Source organism: Puma concolor, chromosome C1, assembly GCF_028749965.1.
Source record: "Puma concolor isolate L17-30 chromosome C1, mPumCon1.1.hap2, whole genome shotgun sequence".
In the NCBI taxonomy this organism is placed as follows: domain Eukaryota; kingdom Metazoa; phylum Chordata; class Mammalia; order Carnivora; family Felidae; genus Puma; species Puma concolor.
The window spans coordinates 179,100,769-179,120,619 of record NC_141674.1 but is presented as its reverse complement, the minus strand read 5'-3'; the positions used below and the strand labels follow the sequence as shown (position 1 = coordinate 179,120,619).

The window sequence follows — 19,851 nt, the reverse complement described above, 5'->3', positions numbered from 1 at the left end:
TAAAAACCAAAAAAACCCACAAAAAGGCTAAAAACATGGCACTAAATAGACCTCAAAAAGGACACTTGCTTATGGTATAAGAGCTGAAACAAGAAGGCAGTTGCTCTGTTTGATAAGTGTTGCTTTGTCTGACCTCTCCTGGAAACATACGTGTTGGGGACTCAAATCTTTCTACTCATTGATATGTCCACCCATTCACAAATGAGCCCAGAAGTGCCGTGAGTAATGATTTGGGGGTTAAAGTAACTTTGAACGAGTAGGTTGAATTCACAAATGTGAATCTGCAAATAACAAGAATCAACTGTGTTTCTCTTCTGTGAAAACCGTGTGTCACAGAAACCAGAACTGAACTTTGAGACAGATCCATGTTTTAGTGCCTTGCTTATGACCACTGACCTTACCTTTTGGGTGTTTTCTCTCCAGAATCTGTCCTTCTTCCTGAACCCGCCCTGTGCACGATGGTCTCAGCTTTCAGAGGTGCTGAGTTGGCAGTTTTCTTCTGTCACCAAAAGAGGTCTCAATGTGGACCAGCTGAACATGCTGGGAGAGAAGCTACTTGGTATGAACTTTTTATGTATATAAAAATTGAAATTTATAAAAATATCTCAATTTGTTCTTTTTCCCTCTTTGCTGTCTATTTTGTTCACGATAGAAGAGTGTCAAAAAAAAAATGTGTGGGCTTTTCCAGCTGCAGCTTATTATAGCTAAATGAGAACTATAGCTCACCTTGGAAGGACGTATAGATCTGATAAAAGACTTAAATGAATCATTTCCTGATTATCTCATATTAACATTTCTGAGCAGGTTTCCTAAGGGAAATATTTTTGAATTACGTAAAATATGTTAGTTGTGGTTAAAAGAAGTTCCTTGATAAGAAAGATGAAGTCTTATTAACCTTGGGGAGAAAAAAAGCCAAGTACGCAGCATGGTAAGAATAATAAGTAAGGTCCTGGGGCCACCCACCGCATAGCATACACCCAAGACTCTTGCCTCAGGTGGCCCAGGTACATGGAGACACTGTCCACATCAGGATGAAATCCTTGAGCAGCAGTTTTGTGTGATTGGCAGGATGCAGCCATGATAGATAATTCCCTTTCAGGAGCTAATATCATGAATTTATTAGTCTTCCACATAAGGCTATCCGAGACCTGCTAGTCTCAAGGTCAAATCTTGGATGAATGGGACTATCTGAACTATTTCTTTAAAAATCTATAGGCAGCTTTTTTCCAGATTTGCTTTCTGTACAGGAGAATTGTGTGTATTGCAAATACCAGTAGACTTCCTAACTACGCAGCTCTCAGCAGTGCCTTCTCGTGGCCATGTAACTGTCACAGTGGGGTCTTACACTATTTAAGAAGATGTAAGAAATTACATTGCTCCATTTCCTTATTTGGTGTGAATTAAGACTTATCATTTCTGCCTATAAAGGCTTATTTGTGGTTCTCTGCAAAGAGAGATGATGGGTTCACCACCTTGTACAGCATTGGCTGCTTTAATTCATGTAGCTGGCAACCCCTAGGCTTCCTTCCCCCTCATTTCTCTCCCTTGACTTTTGATTTGCGTCAGCCTCCCGAGTCCATGTCCCATCTGGAGGAGGGCCGAGAGAAGTGCCAAATGATATCCAAGATAAGCTTGAAAAGCCAAGTGTCAGTTAAATAGATCACCTAGGGGTGATCTTGGTCTTAGTTAGAAGTTTGAGTGAGCTCTGGAGGACCACTGGGAGAGGAGCCTGCTGAGGAAGGAGGAGGCAGTGGGAGAGGATACTGCACTGAGAGGGATGACTGAGGCTTCTCCAGAAAGCATAGTTGATTAGCATTAATGTGTCTGAGAATATCAACCGCGTACATACAGTCTTCCTCTTTGGGGTGTTGGCTCTTTTCTTTGAAAGGAAATACAAGAGCTATCAGTGTAACCAAAGCTTCAGAATCAGTGTTTTGTTTCCTGAAACAGCTTATTTTTATTTGGCTAGGTCCTAATGCTGGCCCCGATGGTCTCATTCCGTGGACGAGGTTCTGTAAGGTGGGTGCCCTTGGGTCGTACCCTCTCTGAGTGCTCGCTCCCTGTTGAGGTTCTCGTAGTTTTTGCTGTGGTAGTGATTTAACTGTGTGCTTATTTTGGCATGTTTGTCTCTGGCCCATGGAACCCCTTGGGCAAGTTGTTTACTTTCCTTCAGTGGAGAAGGTCAGTCTCCAAGTGTGAGTCGGACAGGAAGGGCCTGTGTGTGTGATAACATTCTTTCATATCTGAAATGAGTCTTGTGTTTACTCACACGGATACCTTGCCTGGCAGCATTTTAGCCCCGTTCATGAGAAATGTGTGCTCTGTGCCGGATTGCACAGCCTGATGGGCCAGATGAGTTTCCCCAACCCTGCTCAAGCAGAGGGACCAGTTGGAGGGAATAATCAGACCCCATGGGGGTCACCAGACGGTGCTGACAAGCTCAGGCTACTGCATTTTACTAGTACGAGGGCAGCTTTTGTTCTGCGTTCACCCTGGAGGTCATTCCCTGGCTGGTTCGCCGCAGTTTAGAGAGGGAAGCAGAGCCTGGCCCAGGAAATAGCCTGGTGTCTGCAAGCTGATAAGGGGAGGGGCGGCTGTGGAGGGGACAGCGTTAGTTTTGGCAGCTGGGCAGGCTTTGCAAATTAAAATCCAATCTGATGGTGGGAAGAGGCCAGGTAAGTCACTATTTTGAATTTCCTTGTTCCTAATGTGTGCGTTTGTACACTTGCAGGAAAATATAAATGACAAAAATTTTCCTTTCTGGCTTTGGATTGAAAGCATCCTTGAACTCATTAAAAAACACCTGCTCTCTCTCTGGAATGATGGGTAAGGGCCACGGATAGATTTATTTTTGAAACCTATTTTTAGCACACACTTCCTTACTGTAAGGCTGAGACAGGCCTGACCTGGACAGACCTCATTATTTGACAAGACTGGTGTGCATCTCACAGAAATGGATGCTTCCAGGCCGTCCCTTCAGGGCTTCATGATAGTGGAACCTCATCAGATTAAACTTATGCATATGCATAGTATTATGCATATGTATTTTTAACATTTAATTAAAAACGTTTTAGTGCCATTCATGCGTTCACTCATTTAACAGAATTTCTTAAGTACCTATGTACTATATTGCCCTTAGGAAAGAAGAAAAACTTTTTTAACTTGGTGAGTTGTTTTTATCTAACTTATTCCACGGTCAGTTGATGCTTCAACAAAGGCTTTAACTTGGTCAGAAGTGCTAGAACATAGAAATATATTGTTTGAATTTTTCTCTCCAGTATATAAGATGCAGAAATTCAGACATTTTCATGGCCTGTAAAAATCATCAAGTGAAAAAAAGGTCATCAGATAAACATAAAAGTCTCATTAATCCAGCAAATTTTTATTGATCATCTGTCGCATCCTATTGGCACTGTGTTAATGATTTTTTTAGACTTAAGCATACAAGTATCTAAGTGAAATACATCCCCAAGTGTCAATTAAATAGGTTTTAAAACATCTAAAATACACATTTTTATCCTATGTTCTTTTGTCAAGTTTCAGTAATCTAGTTCACTTGTAAGTTTGCATGAAAATTCAAAACCTGGCTGAATTTCAGAGTACTTCCTCAATCTGTTTGCACACCCAGGTGTATCGTGGGCTTTATCAGCAAGGAGCGAGAGCGTGCCCTGCTGAAGGATCAGCAGCCAGGGACGTTCCTGCTGCGGTTCAGTGAGAGCTGCCGGGAAGGGGCCATCACGTTCACGTGGGTGGAGCGGTCCCAGAACGGAGGGGGTAAGTGAGGGCCTGTGCCTCCATTAGCACCATGTGCGTGAAAGTCCTTCCTCATCGCTGCAAATCAACTTGTACAAATAATGAGCTTTTGACATAAAATTACAGATCCTACACTTACCCCCAAATGAGCCTCCCAGATAGGATTTAATACATTGCCTTGAATATTTGTGATTCACTGCATGGGACGTACTGTGGAAATGATGGTTTTTAAAAGACAAGGCCAGGAGTGCCTGGGTGACTCAGTCGGTTAAGTGTCCGACTTCGGCTCAGGTCATGATCTCGTAGCTAGTGATTCAAGTCCTGCATTGGGCTCTGTGCTAACAGCTCACAGCCTGGAGCCTGCTTTGGATTCTGTGTCTGCCTCTCTCTCTGCCCCTCCCCTGCTTGCTCTCTGTCAAAAACGAATAAACATTTTTTTTTAAATAATAAATAAAAGACCGGGCCAGGTTCTTCTCTTTTCGTCAGGGTTGTTATCTGTAGATGAAGGATGTGAGTCAGCATGACTGGCAACCAGTTTTGGGAGGAAACCCACTTTGTACAGGCACATGCTTCCAGACTCGCTGTGGGGGATCCCATGTGGGAGCACACCTGCAGGCAGGCTCTGTGAGGGGTCCTGGGGACTGGGTGCAGCCCTCCACTCTGCCTTCAAACAGAGCAAGTGCAAGTTCGTCTTTGCTCTGCCTTGGGTTTCTGTGGCTAAAAGGCCCTGAACACCTTCGCATTATGGAACAGGTTTCTGGGGAGGAGGCTGAACAGCAGAGATGGAGAATGACAGAGACAAAATGGTTCCTTTTCTCAGTTGCTTATAGTTTGCTGTATTTGAGGGACTGGAGGAGAAACTGATTTGTTCCAATGACTCTTCTGCTTTTGGTGGAAGGATGCAACAAGATGGGATACTTTTCTTGTTCTGGTTTTTGTTTGTTTTTTTTTTTTCTCCAAATAAAAATACAGGAAAGCTGGGGTCAGGGCACAGTGTAGGCAGTAGATGTTAGAAGCTGCCTTTTCACCTTGTCTGCAGGTAGTGCCTTTCCTCAGCTGACTGAGGGATGGAACTAGCAAAGCAGGCATGGAGGAGGACATCCTTGGCAACCAGAAAGCCTAAGCAGGCCAGCACCAGCTAGCGAGCTTTAGGGTGCCCGCGTAGTCTGAAGTTGTAGAACAGAGTCCCCATAGCACCTGACCAGCAGCCCCTGGAATGTGTGCACCCAGAAGCGAGCTTCTGGATCAGTTAGGAAGCAGGATTCAAATGAAGTCTGCGAATAAGTCCACGAGTGAATTAAACTGGTTTATTACAGTAAGGATTAGAAGAAAAAGTAGTAAATAGGGTCTTTTTATTTGTTTAAAAAATTGTTTTCCACGTATTGGCATCATTTATTTCAATAAAAAATTTCATTTTCCAGTCTGAAAAGAAAAACAACTAGAAAGTGAAATTGTTTTTTATTAACTTACTCTGTGACTTGAGCCAAGGTGGCCAAATTAGTATTTATTTTTCTGCCTGTGGTTGGATGCATCATGAAAGATTCAGGTTGCTAAAGATGTTTAATAATCCTCTCCTTGCCAGGTTTACAAGTTGCACCAAATGATGACAAATGCAGTGTTGTCGCATTACTAGCAAGTAAATGGCTGCCTTTATTTTTCCTGTTTCTAAGAAAGGATTATAATTTAGAAGTAGAGGGGCATACTGTATTGTAAATCCTCTACTGTGCTTAGTTCTAACCAGGTTCACTCACATCCACAAACTCTGCAATGTGTTGTTTCTCTCTAGTGTTTTGGGATAGTCCGTGGGACTCACTGAGCTCTTCTTTTCAGAACCTTACTTCCACGCAGTGGAACCCTACACGAAGAAAGAACTTTCTGCTGTCACTTTCCCTGATATTATTCGCAATTACAAAGTCATGGCTGCTGAAAATATTCCAGAGAATCCCCTGAAGTATCTGTATCCAAATATTGATAAGGACCATGCCTTTGGGAAATACTACTCCAGGCCAAAGGAAGGTATGTGGGGAAAGCATGTAATCATTGCCCTGATGAGCAGTAGCACAGTTCAGTCATTCCTGGTGCCTATGTTCTCATTTTATTGTTAATCCAAAGGTTTGCTAGAGACAGGGTTTAATAACACACACTGCTCTTACCTTCCTGTAAGTACGCGGTGCCTGCATAGACTTCACCCACGCCCTGTCATTAACCCAGAACTTTCTTTTGAATCGCTGCAAGCAGGCTTTCCAAAGATGGTATAAACGCAGCATAGTTGAAACATGTTATTTTGTCTGATATGGATAGTAAGAAATGAACAAATAACGTCTTAATTTAAGGGGTGTCGAAAAAGTCCATTTTGGTCTTGTGTATTTGTTACACTGTTACCTTTTCTACATGGAAAGAGGTGAATGGCAGGAACACCATGGCCAACTCATTTATTACCAGCCTGTTCCTGTAAAATTAGGGAACTAAGGCCCAGGAGAAGGAAAACCGTTCATTCAAGGTAATCCAGTTAATCTATTAGATCGTATTATTTCTAGTGATTATTGTTAAGAGCACACCTAGGCTTAGAACACAGGTCACCTGCTTCTCCATCTTCAGTGAATTGCATTTCAGAACTTTCAAGTTAGACTGATCTGGTTTGGAACACGCCAACAAATTTTATTACATTTTAGAAGCCGGCATCTCAATATTAGCACAATTGCTTTGGGAAGAAGACGCCCCCAGCTTCACCTTGACAGCTGTGTGTATCACACCAGCCAGGCCAAGACCAGAACACCAGACAGAACTTCACACGTCTGGGGCTCCAACTCCTGTGGGATGTCAAGCCTGGGAAGGAGAAACCTCTCAGCTTGACTTCTGTACTGAGCTCCCCTCCCTTCCCTTTGACTTGCTCCTACATTCCCCCCAGGATTTCAGGTGACCCAGGCAGGGAAGTCACAACCCCTTAAAGTTACGGCACTCTAACCTGACTGTCAAGAAAAATGGTAAAACTTTCATGAAAGAATGTTGACCATCTGTTGTGTGAGGTCTGCTAACGGAAAGCTGTACCCGATGTGTTTGCTTCCAGCTCCAGAACCAATGGAACTTGATGGCCCTAAAGGAACTGGATACATCAAGACTGAATTGATTTCTGTGTCTGAAGTGTAAGTGAACACAGAAGAGTGCCATGTTTAAACACCTCAATCCAGCCCTGCTCCTGGCTGGGGCCTGGTGAAGATGCTTGTACTTTGCTTTTTCGTTGTAATTGCTGCTGCTGCCGCCACGGTCGGACTTGTTGGAAAGATCCTAAATAGAGATCCCAGTGTCACTGCCTATCAGAATTAAACTGCCTTTATAAACAAACAAAAAAAGAAAAGAAAAGAAAACCACCCAAGGTTGTTTTTAAGGTTTATAAGTTCCCTCCAAACTGATACTTTGAAAAAGTATAAATAAAATGAACAAAAATTGATCAGAGTGGGAAAGTAGTTTTTTTCAATTGAGGAAAGGCCAAAGTGATGATTGAGATACACTTTTTCCGCTTGCTTTTATTTTGTTGTTTCATTTTGTAAAAGGTAGAAAAAAATTTGGAAAAGTCATTGTCAGTTATTTGGCCTGCAGCACTGTCTTGGGGTGAATGGATGTAGCCTTCATGTAAAAACACTCTGGAGCAGCTTTATCTGCATACAAACCTCAAGGTAGGGATGAGGGACTCCCCAGACATTTCTCTGGTGCCTCTGGGGCCACGGGCCGCCCCGAGGCATCATCCTCTCAGGGTGACACCCCGCACACGCTCCCACACAGGTCCAACCAGGCAGAAGCGGCACAGGGTCCAGTCTGGCTATTTCCCACTCACATCTCTAGAGTCCCGTACGTTTCCCAAGGGGCTGGGCTGGGGACGCGAACCTCCCGTGATCCGTGCTTTTCCCGACGTACCGTCCGAGTGTATGCACTCAGCTGAACTGAAAGTGTCCAGTGATGATTCCGTCGCAGGCCGAGGACGAGGTGTCCCAGTGTGCCTCTAGACGTTAACATCTCCTTCTCCTTTCTCCCCGTTTTAGTCATCCTTCTCGACTTCAGACCACAGACAATCTTCTCCCCATGTCTCCTGAGGAGTTTGACGAGGTGTCTCGGATAGTGGGTCCTGTAGAATTCGACACTATGGTGAGTACCCGCGAGGGTGTTCTCCGCGCTCATGGACCGCGTGCTCTGTGAGGCTGGGAGGGCACCCGCAGACCCCTGGCTTGTCCGCTGCATGCTGGAAGGAGCCTCTGCCAGCCAGGGCGCTTTCTAGATCCGCGTGACGCGTTGGAGCCTGGTGTGCTTACATGGGCCACGTGGTCCCCGGGAGCCTTGTTCCCGGTGCTCTCTGCCCTTCCGAGAACCAAATGGCATCTCAGATATTTAAAAGTTCCCCTTCTGCCCTTCCAAGTTGTCTTTGTAAAGTTCTTCATATATTAAGGAGCTAAGACTTCTCTGGTAAGAAACTGTTTTCCTCCGGCCTGTTACTTCAGCGCTGTGTCTGGGTAAAGAAGTGCCGTTTTTCTTAAGGGAGAGGACTGGCCCTTGGTGGCTATGATAATGACAGACGCCTCACCGGCAGCGATGAAACGGCTTCACCTGCTTCACACTTGAGAGCTAATCTGTACGGCTCGCCCCTGCCAGGAGTAGACGGTTCCAGGAGTGACAGAGTTATGAGTGCCATGACCACAGTAGGAACAGGGCTGTCCACAATAGAGAGGATCTCCCTCTGGGAGAGTGTTTCAGTAAATCAAATAGTTGCCTGTCAGACTGAAATCCTTCCTCCTAAAGCCTTTTCTCAGTTGGCTGGAATTTTGCTGATGGTGTTTAATTTTAAGCTCTTTCCCACATGAAGCGATTCCAGTGTGTTTTTAAACATGTGTTTAATCCTTTAAAAAACTCCTCTCTGAGTTATTGCTATCATTTCTTCATCACTGTGTACCTGGGGCCTGCATAGACCGTGTGCTCAGTAACGAGGGAGGGGGTCAGGGAAGGCAAAGGAGAGCGGGGCAGAGGGGCTGCTGTTCAGATGCCCAGGGTCATTCAGCCACGTGTTCAGGGAATGCGTGTGTGTGACCGTAGCACCTGTTTGGAGTCAAGTTTCTGGAATGTAACTTTTTTCTTGGTCCTTCTTTCTCACCTGAAGAAGCACGGGATAAAATCTTCAGGGATTGTAATTTCTTACACCTTCCTGATTGTTGAGAATGACAAAAAGTCACTTCTGTTCCTGTTGGCATGTGTAAAATGAACCTTTTGTATGTGCGAGGATGCACCCTCTGTTGGAAGGTATCCCCCGACTCTGCTAAAAAGTGCCTTATGAGCCTGACACAGAAATGGAACAATATGTAGAAAGCCCTGTTCCAAGGATGTACCATCTGTTGGTGGCACCACAAAATGGCAGATCTTCTTTTGCACCTTCGTTGTTGTTCCTATGCAAGTTACATTATCATCGTGACCATCATTAATAGGTGACACTTACTAAGCACTTACTGTGTACCGGGCACTCCACAGGTAGGAACTTATTCAGTCTTCACAACCACCTTCCGAGTTAGGTGTTATTGTTATTCTCACTTTTACAGTGTGGTAAAGAGCCACCCACTCCCCAAAACTGTATAACTTGACTAAGATCAAACAGCTAGTGAATGATGGCATGAATATTTGAATCCACCTGATGTGTCTCTAGTGTGCATGCTCTTGTCCACTCTCCTGGAATGCCTCCCAGAAAAAGCAGAGCTTTGTTTCATTCAAAACATCCACCATAGAGAAGCTGTTTGCACAGGACTGAGTAGGTTTTGGGTGAGAGGCCTGTGTTTGGGATTTGGAAGTCAGAGCTCCAACTCTGTCATCACCATTATTCCCCTTGACCTTGAGAAAATAAGATGGATTAGTTACCCCACTCTGTGCAAGCAGTGTGACTGCTTTCTCTCTGCTCTTGGAATGATACTGTCAGAGCAATTTAAATACTCTCAGTAAATGCCAGGAAATGGTTTTATGGTCTCTGGATGACCCCCCATGGCCATTCCATGCCATTCCAGATGATTTCCTTCATTCCATTTGTAGGGGGAAATAAACCTATTTTATGCGCGTGCACGCGCGCGCGCACACACACACACACACACACCTCCAGCCTAAATCTTCAGAAGACCAAAAGAACTAGAAGAGGCTATAATATGGGCATGGCACTGGCTAGACAAAATAAGAATTGGATTACTCTCCAAATTTTGTCTCACATCATCTGTCCTCAACCGTGGCCACGATTTCCATTCAGCATCTCCTGGCGTGAGGGCAGATGCTCCAAAATGGAGCTCCCTCTCTGAGAGCTGGCTCTTTCCGCCACGTCTGGAGGCGGCAGCTCTGGACTATGGTCAGGAACAGGAGCGGTGCAGGCTCCGGAGGAAATTGTCCAAGAGAGACAGAGCACCAGTGTTTTCTGCAGGATGACTTATTTGTTTAGTCTGGATTTCCTGTACAATAAACTTTTTCCTCTGGGACTACATGAGAAACAGTCTACTCTCCTAGAGGCCTCTGGTCAAAGCTGACAAGTACAACAGGAACATTGGTTAATCATCTGCTATTTCCCATCTACCACACTAGGTATTGCACATGTTACCTGATTTATTCCTCTCAGCGTACCTTTATGCTTAACAGTTTAGTCTTGTGGGTTTTTTTTTAACGTTTATTTATTTTTGAGAGAATAGAGAGAGGGAGAGAGAAAGAGAGAGAGTAGGGGAGGGGCGGAGAGAGAGAGGGACACAGAATCCAAAGCAGGCTCCGGGCTCTGAGCTGTCAGCACAGAGTCCCACATGGGGCTTGAACCATGAGATCATGACCTGAGCCGAAGTCAGATGCTTAACCGGCTGAGCCACCCAGGCACCCCTAGTCCTGTGTTTCTGTCGGTATTCTGGGCCCCACATGATTTCCTCGTGTTGGGTGGCGTGGCTGTTGTAGAACGTTCAGCAGCATCCCTGGCCTCTACCCACTAGTTGTGGGTCGTGACACACCCAGTCATGACCATCATGAATGTCTTCAGACATTGCCAGAGGACAGAGTCATCCCCAGCGGAGAGCGCCTGGTCTAAGGGGAGAGCGCAGCATGGAGCTGAGATGGAAGTCAGTGGCAGGCTGGTGTTCTTTGGGCGAGCAGCATACTGCCTACAGGGGCCCCATTCAGTGCAGCTGGCCAGGCGGCACTGCCGGAAGAGGCGAAGGGACTCCTAATAATTCTGCTTCTCTAGTGTGTGCCTGAAAGACATTCATTTATCATTCCTACTGCGTGGCCTTTAAGGAGATTCACCACCTCCCCCACATCCCGTCGTCCTCCCTCTGGCATAGCGCGCAGCGTTGCCTCACCCGTTTTTACACGAGCAGATTTGCCACGTTGCTCTGCCCCCAGACTTGCACAACAGCAGAAAGCTTTATGTGGCCTGGACGAACTGACAGAATTAAGCCGGCAGGCTGCAGAGGAATAATCCATCAGCTTAGATAAAAAAGGTCTCGATTAGTCCAGGAAAAAGGGTGCATAGCACATGCTGAAGGCCCTCTAATTCCGTGGTGGTTATTTGCTGTTCAAAGTGTCTTCCTGCTTGCTACCCCACTGTAGAACAGACAAGGGGTGTTAAATAAATGAATCTGCATTTCATGAGAGCAGCGTAATAAACTTAACCACATTTTATCTTTTCACAGATGAATGCAGTATAGACCATGAATTTTTCTCATCTTCTCTGGCGACATTTTTCCTTCCCATCTGTGATTCCCTCCTGCTACTCTGTTCCTTCACATCCTGTGTTTCTAGGGAAATGAAACAAAAGTGAACAAATTTGCTGCAACCTGTTGATAGCAAGTGGATTTTTCCCTAATTTCACAAACGTCTGTTACTCTGAAGGGCTTCATGCATCTTATAAAAGGTAAAATTGAAAGGCCCTCCCCATAGAGTGGGTTTTAGAAATGAAAAATATCCAGATAACATTGAAAACATGAGGACTAGAATGAGAATCCTTTGGGAAAAGGGAGAGGGGGGTGGTGGCTTAGTAGCATTTAGTAAATGCTGTGCACAAAGTCCATGCCCAGCTGTTACAGGTTGTTGGATAGATCACATGGTCATATAGGGAACTTCTTGATGTAGGATTGGCACACTCCTATTCTGGAGAATTCTTATTTGTTCCCTCTGCTTTAAATATGGCTGGACGTTTTCCGTTGGTTTACCTATGGAATAGTTCAGAGCTAAGTTGAATAGAAGTACATAAACTGTTTACCAAAGGTAGCCATCCTGTATCTAGAGGCAGGGATACAAGCTGTGTTCTTCCACACTAGCCATTTAAAGCTAAAAGCAAATTCTCTCTCTTGGGAGAATTTGCTTTTCTGTTTGTTATGGCATGATGTTACTGGCTAGTATCAGTAGAAGGAAATATATTTTCCAAATTCATAAGTAGTTTTATTCTGTTTAAACCTTAATATCCAAAGCTGCCTATCTCCTGCCTTTATCATGGTCCCTAGTAAACGAATTGTCTTCCCACTTCTATTGAAGGGAGCCAGGCTGTTAACAACAGCTCTCTCAAGGCAAAATCCTGTTTTTATGCAAAAAGTTGAAGTTAAGACCAACTCAGAAATTTAATTCATTGTTTCTTAAATGGGTTAATTTTTCTTTATTGTTATTAGTTGGTATTTAGTCTTAGGCATAAACTTTTCAAATCTGGAAGAAAAAATAGTAATTGACAAATAATTAACCAGAGATAATATGAGAATCAAATCATTTGAAAACTCGTCCTGTATAACTGCATTGAGAATTGCATGTTTTTCACTGATAAATGTGTGTCTCTGACAAATACATTTGCAAATGGTTCCATTATCTCTCCTGTGCTTTTTCTAGACTGCTTTCTGATGTTTTGTGAAGTGTGTTTTGTCATTTACCGTCTTTCTTCACCTGCACTGACACAGGTCAGTGGTTGAGCAGGGCGGGTCTGACAGGCTCCTCCAGATAACTCTCACACACTGCTGGCTTTGTAGCCGGGCCCTCATTTCCCCCGCTGTCACCACCACAGTTACACTGTTGTGTGAAAATGCCATATTGTTCTGGGGGGGACGAAGTTTCTTGAAGTCTATTTTTAAAATTAAAACCAAAGTTCACGTATTGCGTTTAATACAATATGCACATGGCGCTTTCCTCCTCTCGGTTTTTACATAAGACCCACATGAGTCTGGCTGGCTTTGCATGGACTTTTTAAATTGAAATGAGGAAGGAACACAGAAGAGCACATTAACAAAGGTATTGTTTCTAATTGTTGGCATTTAACTATTTGGTATATTTTTGCCCTTGGAGAACAACCTGGCACGGTTTCATTTTACTGCGCCAGCCCAGAGGTTTTGTTTACTCTTAACAAGTATTGAAATTCCATTGTTAGTCTCTTATGAACAGCATTTGGTGTAAAGATTTTATAAGTTACTGGCATTAAGTACAGGTTTGATGTTTTTCTCATTTTTGCCTACTTACGATTAAACGTAAAAATGTGTGAGTTCTTATTTTTAAGCAAGGTTAATAACAGCATGTTCCTGAGCGCTGCCCCTGCCCAGCCTGCTCACAGTCAGAACCGCGGTGGCGGAAGGGACAGGGGAAGACAGCAGGCAGGAGGCATTATTGGAATAAGCTGCAGTGTGCACCATAAAAAGCAAACAAAAAAAAGTGCTCCAGTCTTGCTGACCACAGCTGCCTCCAAACGCACGAATCATTTGGCAGTTATTTTGAAACGAATTTTGGTACTGCTGATACAAGTTTTTAACTTAAAAATACATGTAAAGTGGGACTCTGGCTTGTCTCCAAAGCCTCATCTCAGCCCCACATCCCAGGATTGGAGGAGCTAGCTCTTCCTGAGGAGTCACTGCGCCCACGCCAAAAGGGGCCATTTTTCTCCAAAGATGTTGGAAACTAGAAAGCCATGACCTTCTCAAAGTAAAAGGCACCGTGTGCCGGAAAAAAAAATAGTGTAATGAAAGACATAATCGCCACTTAGACATAAATGTGGCAGGTTAAACTTAACTATTATCTGAAGAGTCGTCAGGGAAGAGTGGTGGAGACTTGAATTCTGGCATCATAACAAATAGGACCGTTCTCATCTCTGCATCTGCAGTATTTACATCTAGGAAATATAGTTTCTTCATAATAAACATAGAGAAGTGTATTTCTACAGTAGATAAGGCCCTGCCTAGCCAACAGAAGTTTGTATTCTTATATAATTGATCGTTATAACGAGTCACCACCATGTAGATCCTGGCTTAGGGATATTTGTGTGTTTTAAGAGTACTTCTTATAAGTTATGTATTTGTAGAGGGTTTGCTAAGCATAGAGCTTTTATGTACCACGTAGGAAAAATTTCTCCTAATATATTAAGGGAGGAGATTTCAGAGATGGCAATATAGATTGAGCTATTTATTTAGCATTAAATGACTGAAATCTATTTATTGCCCATGACCTAGAATGGAATATTAAGTCTTAATGAACAAAGTACTCCTTTCACATATGACTAATCCAGGGAAAACAGGAGAAACTAGAATTTGCTTTGAAAACTGTGGTACCAACTATTTGAACTAGGATGCTATTCCCAAGGTAAGGGATATATACTTGAGTGGCTTCTTTTGGTTAGTTAAGATTCATTCACTTATTCATCAGATACATAGCAAGCACCTGCCATGAGCCAAGCACTATTCTAGATTTTGAGAAACACTGGTAAACAAAACCAGACTAAGACCCCGCTTTTTTGGGACTTAAGATGTTTTGAGATACTGGATATGTTCTAGTACAAGCGTCTTATGAAAACTTAAGATTTTGTGAAGCAGACATGGCCAAAAGCTGAAGATAACTTAAATGTTATATAAAAATATGCACAATTTCATAGAAATGGCATTTAAAGCACTTATAGCAAGGCTAAAGATAATAATGGTTTTTAGAACCTTCTAAGATGAATTTATATAGCTCTTACGAAAAATTTTTTTAATGTTTATTTTTTTTGAGAAAGAGAGAGAGAGACCGAGTGCAAGTGGGGTAAGGGCAGAGACAGAGAGAGAGGGAGACACAGAATCCCAAGCAGGCTCCAAACTCCGAGCTGTCAGCACACAGCCTGACACGGGGCTCAAACTCACGAACTGTGAGATCATGACCTGAGCCGAAGTTGGACATTTAGCCGGCTGAGCCACCCAGGTGCCCCTATATAGCTCTTAAAAGATACAATCGATCACACTGAAGCTTCCAAATTTTGGTGAACTAGCCTCAGGTTATGTGTATGCTATACTGAGAAATTAAACATCTTACAAGATTGACCAACTGGAAAAAAAAGAACATACTTAAGCAGTTTTAGACTTACTAAATTTATATCGGGCATACAAATGTAAAAGTACCTAAATGGTACCTTTGACAAGAAGCTGTCAAATTTGTATTATCAAACTATGCACATTCTATATTTTTTAATGCCATCACACCACTTGAACACCCTAGTGTTGGTGTGTCTGCAGCCTTTCCCTGTTTTGTATACATGAAGCAATCTTTCGTTACCACAACTGCTTGTCGGACTCAATTCCAGTAGACTCTTTAAAAGACATGTGGAGAGGCAGCTGGGGGAAGGCGTAGAGGCCTGGAATCAGGTTCAGGCTCCAGAATAGAAATAAAATGCCCAATCTTTGCCCCTTTGTAAAAACGGACTTAATTTTCTCATCCTTCCCATCCCAAAACACACATACCTTCCCTAATCTTCTAGTAAATCACATCCTTTATATAACTACAAAATACCCCTTCTCCTAACCTAACACATTTTTTAAGTACCACCTAACACATTCATGGGCTGCTTCCCTGTGCTTATCTGGTGTATGACTCATGAATTTACTCATTTCACTATGAGGGTTAGCAAGTGAAATTAGGAAGATTACCCAGCCATTAAAAAAATTCCACCAAAATAAGATACTCATGTCATATCAAGAATAATTTAATTTCTTGTATTTGGTATTGTTCATCTGTTTGTTTCCCCTGCACTGATGTCCTGCTTCTATCTGCAGATGTGTGTATGCATAGCTCAATTTAACCACACGTTGCAGGGCTTAACATTATAGCATTTATACTTCACTTTAAAATTCCACAGAGAGGTTTTAGCTAATATGCAAGTAGCCGAGTTTTCTGTCCATAGTGGGCACAGTGTGTTAGGATGCTAGAGAACATGAGACTAAGAGTTCTGAATCACAGCTCACTCTTGGGTCTCAGCTTCATCTATGAAAGAGTGGGATTCAATTACAGATGGCTGATGTCTCTTCCAGTCCTAAAGTGTCAGTAATGCAGATGATTAACACTGTCTGACTACTGTAGCAAAGCAAATTATTTTGTGACAAACAACTTTCACAGTTGAAAATGGCAGCCATGGTATTCATGTACCATCTCTATGGTTGGAAAACCATATGCTAACCCTAAGCCCATAGACCAGAGGTTTCTGGCATTGGACGTGAATGCCATTCCATATCCCCATGAACCGGTAAGGAGCTGCAGTTTTACAACTCAGCCCAAGCAGACCCTGGTGTGACAGGACTAGATTCAGCCTCCTAAACAGATGCCAAGGCTTTGTGGAAACAACCTCTCTTCTCACGAAAGGAGGTTAGAACCCCTCCTGGTGAAAGACATGTTTAACGATTGCGTTCTACAGATATTTACTGAGCATGTCCTAACTGCACAATGATAGTGTTAGCTTCTAGAGCACTGGGAATATTCCTGTCCACCCTCCCACCTTCAAGGATGAACTCCTTACCAGATTCTCTTCTTATTGTGATAACCCCAGGTGACACCTTGCATAGTACCTGGCTCAGAGTAGGCATTACAAATGGATTTGAACCAGCCGGGGACAGTCCATATGCTCAGCAGAGTTCCCAACCCAGTGATGTAAGAGAACCTTGGTTGTTTTAAAAAAAAATTCATTTTTTACAGGGTTTTTTTGATACATGTATTTATTATGCTGTAAAAAGCAACACTACCTGATTTCATTTAAAATAAATATTTCCCAATTTCAGAATACTTACAATTTATAGTTTCAAGATTAGATTCACTTTGGGAGGTTCTGGAAGCAAATACATTCATAGCTGTACAGTCCCCAGGAAGAATCTATATCCAACCTCAGGTCATTCAGCCCCTGCCAGACAGATAACAGCATCAAACGGCTGATAGCTAATCCAGCTGTGCAGCTAAAGGGCAGTGTGGGGCAGTAGCGGGATACAGCACATTACGCCCAAAAATGAGGTCATTAGAATTGAGACTACCAAAACAACAGTGTATAAGCAGCTTTAAATAAACATGACCATATAGAGAGCTCTCATGATACAGAAAAAGCACGTATGATCCCAAAGCCAAAACAAAGAGATCTTTGGAGTATACTGATGGCAGCAGTTAAGAGCACAGTCAAAAGCATTTAAACCAAGTGTACTTGTTATTACCAGCCAACAGCAAACAGCCAGAGCAGGACCCGGCATTACAGTCATAAATAAATAACCTTATGGGTAAATAAGGGCACATTTGACTAAACCACACAGATTTTGCAAAATAGTTTTGATCTGAAAAAAAGATGAAAACTCTCTGTTCCAAATTAATGGTTAGAACCTCTTTTTATTAAAGCCTCCAAATTGCTGGTAACCTTTAAGCCACACAATTGAATCATCTTAATGTTTCATTTTAATCACACAAAGCAAGCTGCTGTTTGAGCAAAGTTATTTCAGTTGATTTCAGTTAAAGAATGTCTATCCCATAGTACCTCTGGGGATAATGCCGTTCCTCTACAGCATTTTGCAAATACTGCCTGTCTGCATGGCTTGGTAGACCCATGGGGCGGGAACCCAGCAGCAGGGCCGATGCCCGTCCACCAAATCCCCCACAGCACACCCGTGGGAATGGCTTCGTGCCTGATGCAGCTGTTAGGGAACACTGGCCACGCTTCCACCAAAGGAGGTGCTGTGTAGGTATTAGGAGGGCAATGGCTGAAGCCACCAAATGAGACTGGAAGCAAAACCCAAAACATTTGGAGGCTGCTGGAGCGGAAAAGGGGCCATTAGGCATGATAAAGGTTGGAAGCAGCAGTGTGTGCGGATACAAAAGGAAAAAAAAGGAACTTGCTGAATTTGCCACATTGCAACAACTAGTAGCATTCACGTAGCTGAGGATTTTGCTCATTTCACAAAACACGGCCTCAGAGAAGTCCATTTGTGTGTGTATGTGCCTGTGTGTGTGCTTAATATCAAAAATCCTCATTAGCAAACCCCTTTACCTCTGAAGTACGATAGGCTAAAGCATATGTGCGGTTTTTCCCTAGGACAAACAACGGGTCTCAATTTAAAATTAAATGGCCTTTTCTTATTATCAGTCCACCAAAAATTACACAATAGAGAAGCAGGAGAAAACTGGAGTGATCTAGGGGTCCCCCAAATAGGTGCAGGCTTTTAATGACAGGTTTAAAAAATAAATGTTAACTGTTACAGTTCCCATACCATCCTAATAACTTTGGTAGCTTAGAGCGCTTATCTGAATGTATCTTTATCCTGAAAGCTGAAACAGACCTTAAAGAGCCGTGGTAGCACATGCTTTCCTTTTCCAAATTTGGCTAATTTGTACTTAGCTTAGTCATCCGTGTCTGGTTCATCGCCTATTGACAAATGGCATAGTTCTAGCTCGGATGCCAGATGTCTGAGGCATTTTCTGACTTACGGTGGAAAACATGAAAACTGCATAGTGTGCCAGCACCCACGTTCCCAGCTAAAGCGAAGAGGCAAATAGCTAGATGTCTGGGAAGGGAGGCTGGACTAAAGGGGATATAGAAAAAGGAATTTTTTTCAAAAGTATTATATAACTACATTCACATAGATATTTTGGTCACCAAACATATCTTGAACAGATTCCCTGATGAAGTCTAATCAGAATTGGTCTATGCCACTAACAAGTTGTTAACTATTTTAATTTTTAAAGAGTCACGTCATGAAGCTGGGTGATGGGAGACATTTAAAACACATAACCCTACGTGCAGATAGTTGTTCAGACGCTCTAACTCTACATTTGAAGTCCTGAAAATCACACTCTTTTGCTTCTAAAGGCAGCCTTGACCTATTTGGACAGACTGTACAACAAAACTTAATTTATAAATGCCTAAGTTCATCATACAAATTGAAAAATTCACAAAACACACATAAATATATCATGAAGACCACCACACAGTTAAGCTAGCATTGGTAACTATTTCTTTTACATCAAATTATACAATGCACGAGGTAAATATTGCTCACATTATGGAGGGAGATTGTTTTATTTCTATTTTTTCCCAAAGAGATCAGATTTGTCCTGTGTGTACAGTGAAGAAAACTCCAGTAACACTGAAATGACAAATGTTGTAAAATAGACATCACTACCAGATAGAAATACACATGTTCTTCATAATCATTTTCCACAATTAAATAGGTAAGTGATTTATATTTTGGGCTTAAGACCTTTATAACAATCCATCCAAATTCTTATGGACCGTTTGATTTTCTTTTCCGTTGTCGGAATCTCCTTGAGGCGTGTACTGCACTTGGTATTCCTGGAGGATCTTAAATACATCGTGGTGTCCGAAGTGCAACGCTTCATCCATGGGAGTGTTATTCCACCTAAATAAGTAGCAGAACGTGCACTGGGTCATTAGATAATTCCTGGACAAAGGTGATAATTCAGCATCCTTACATACTAAGTGCAGATCTAAGAGCCATTCAACTTTAGCCATTTTAGCAACATTACAAGTAAAAATTAATTGAAGAAAAACAGAAAGGGGCTCATCATTCAAAAAGTGGTCCTATGGGCAACTTGAGAAATGGGGAGGAAGAGAAAACGATCTTCTACAGATGGATCTTGTTTACATATCTAAGTGCTGTGGGAGGGGAAGTTCTCGTGTTGACAGATACAATAGACTCCTCTGGGATTCCTGGTTTTCAATTTCATAAAAAGCCCACAGGCTCTCCCTTTAAATAAAACCTTCAAGGAAAATTCAGGTATATAACATCCATCACCCTATCCTTTGATAGAAAATTTGTGTTCCTGACAATTCAAAAATCACGATAAATCTCAGAA

General features: G+C 42.7%; 2 protein-coding genes across 9 annotated transcripts in view; one reads left to right on the top strand and one right to left on the bottom strand.

The window, feature by feature from the left end:
• STAT1 (signal transducer and activator of transcription 1) overlaps positions 1-12,594 on the top strand; it is a 42,821-nt gene extending 30,227 nt beyond the window's left edge. Inside the window, exons 18-25 of one of the 2 annotated variants that reach the window (XM_025932891.2) lie at positions 424-559; positions 1,970-2,019; positions 2,732-2,826; positions 3,629-3,774; positions 5,584-5,769; positions 6,821-6,896; positions 7,791-7,893; positions 11,433-12,594. In XM_025932891.2, coding sequence (XP_025788676.1) covers positions 424-559; positions 1,970-2,019; positions 2,732-2,826; positions 3,629-3,774; positions 5,584-5,769; positions 6,821-6,896; positions 7,791-7,893; positions 11,433-11,447 — 807 coding nt within the window. In that variant the 3' untranslated portion in view covers positions 11,448-12,594. Of the gene's footprint in view, positions 1-423; positions 560-1,969; positions 2,020-2,731; positions 2,827-3,628; positions 3,775-5,583; positions 5,770-6,820; positions 6,901-7,790; positions 7,894-11,432 lie in introns of those variants that run through there. The other variant, XM_025932895.2, reaches the window with a different exon arrangement.
• Positions 12,595-17,350: 4,756 nt separating this feature from the next.
• The window catches only part of GLS (glutaminase), an 83,537-nt gene continuing 81,036 nt past the window's right edge, over positions 17,351-19,851 (bottom strand). For all 7 annotated transcript variants that reach the window (XM_086719147.1, XM_086719148.1, XM_086719149.1 and 4 more), the window contains one exon: positions 17,351-19,394. In XM_086719147.1, coding sequence (XP_086575273.1) covers positions 19,238-19,394 — 157 coding nt within the window. In that variant the 3' untranslated portion in view covers positions 17,351-19,237. The remainder of the gene's footprint in view (positions 19,395-19,851) is intronic.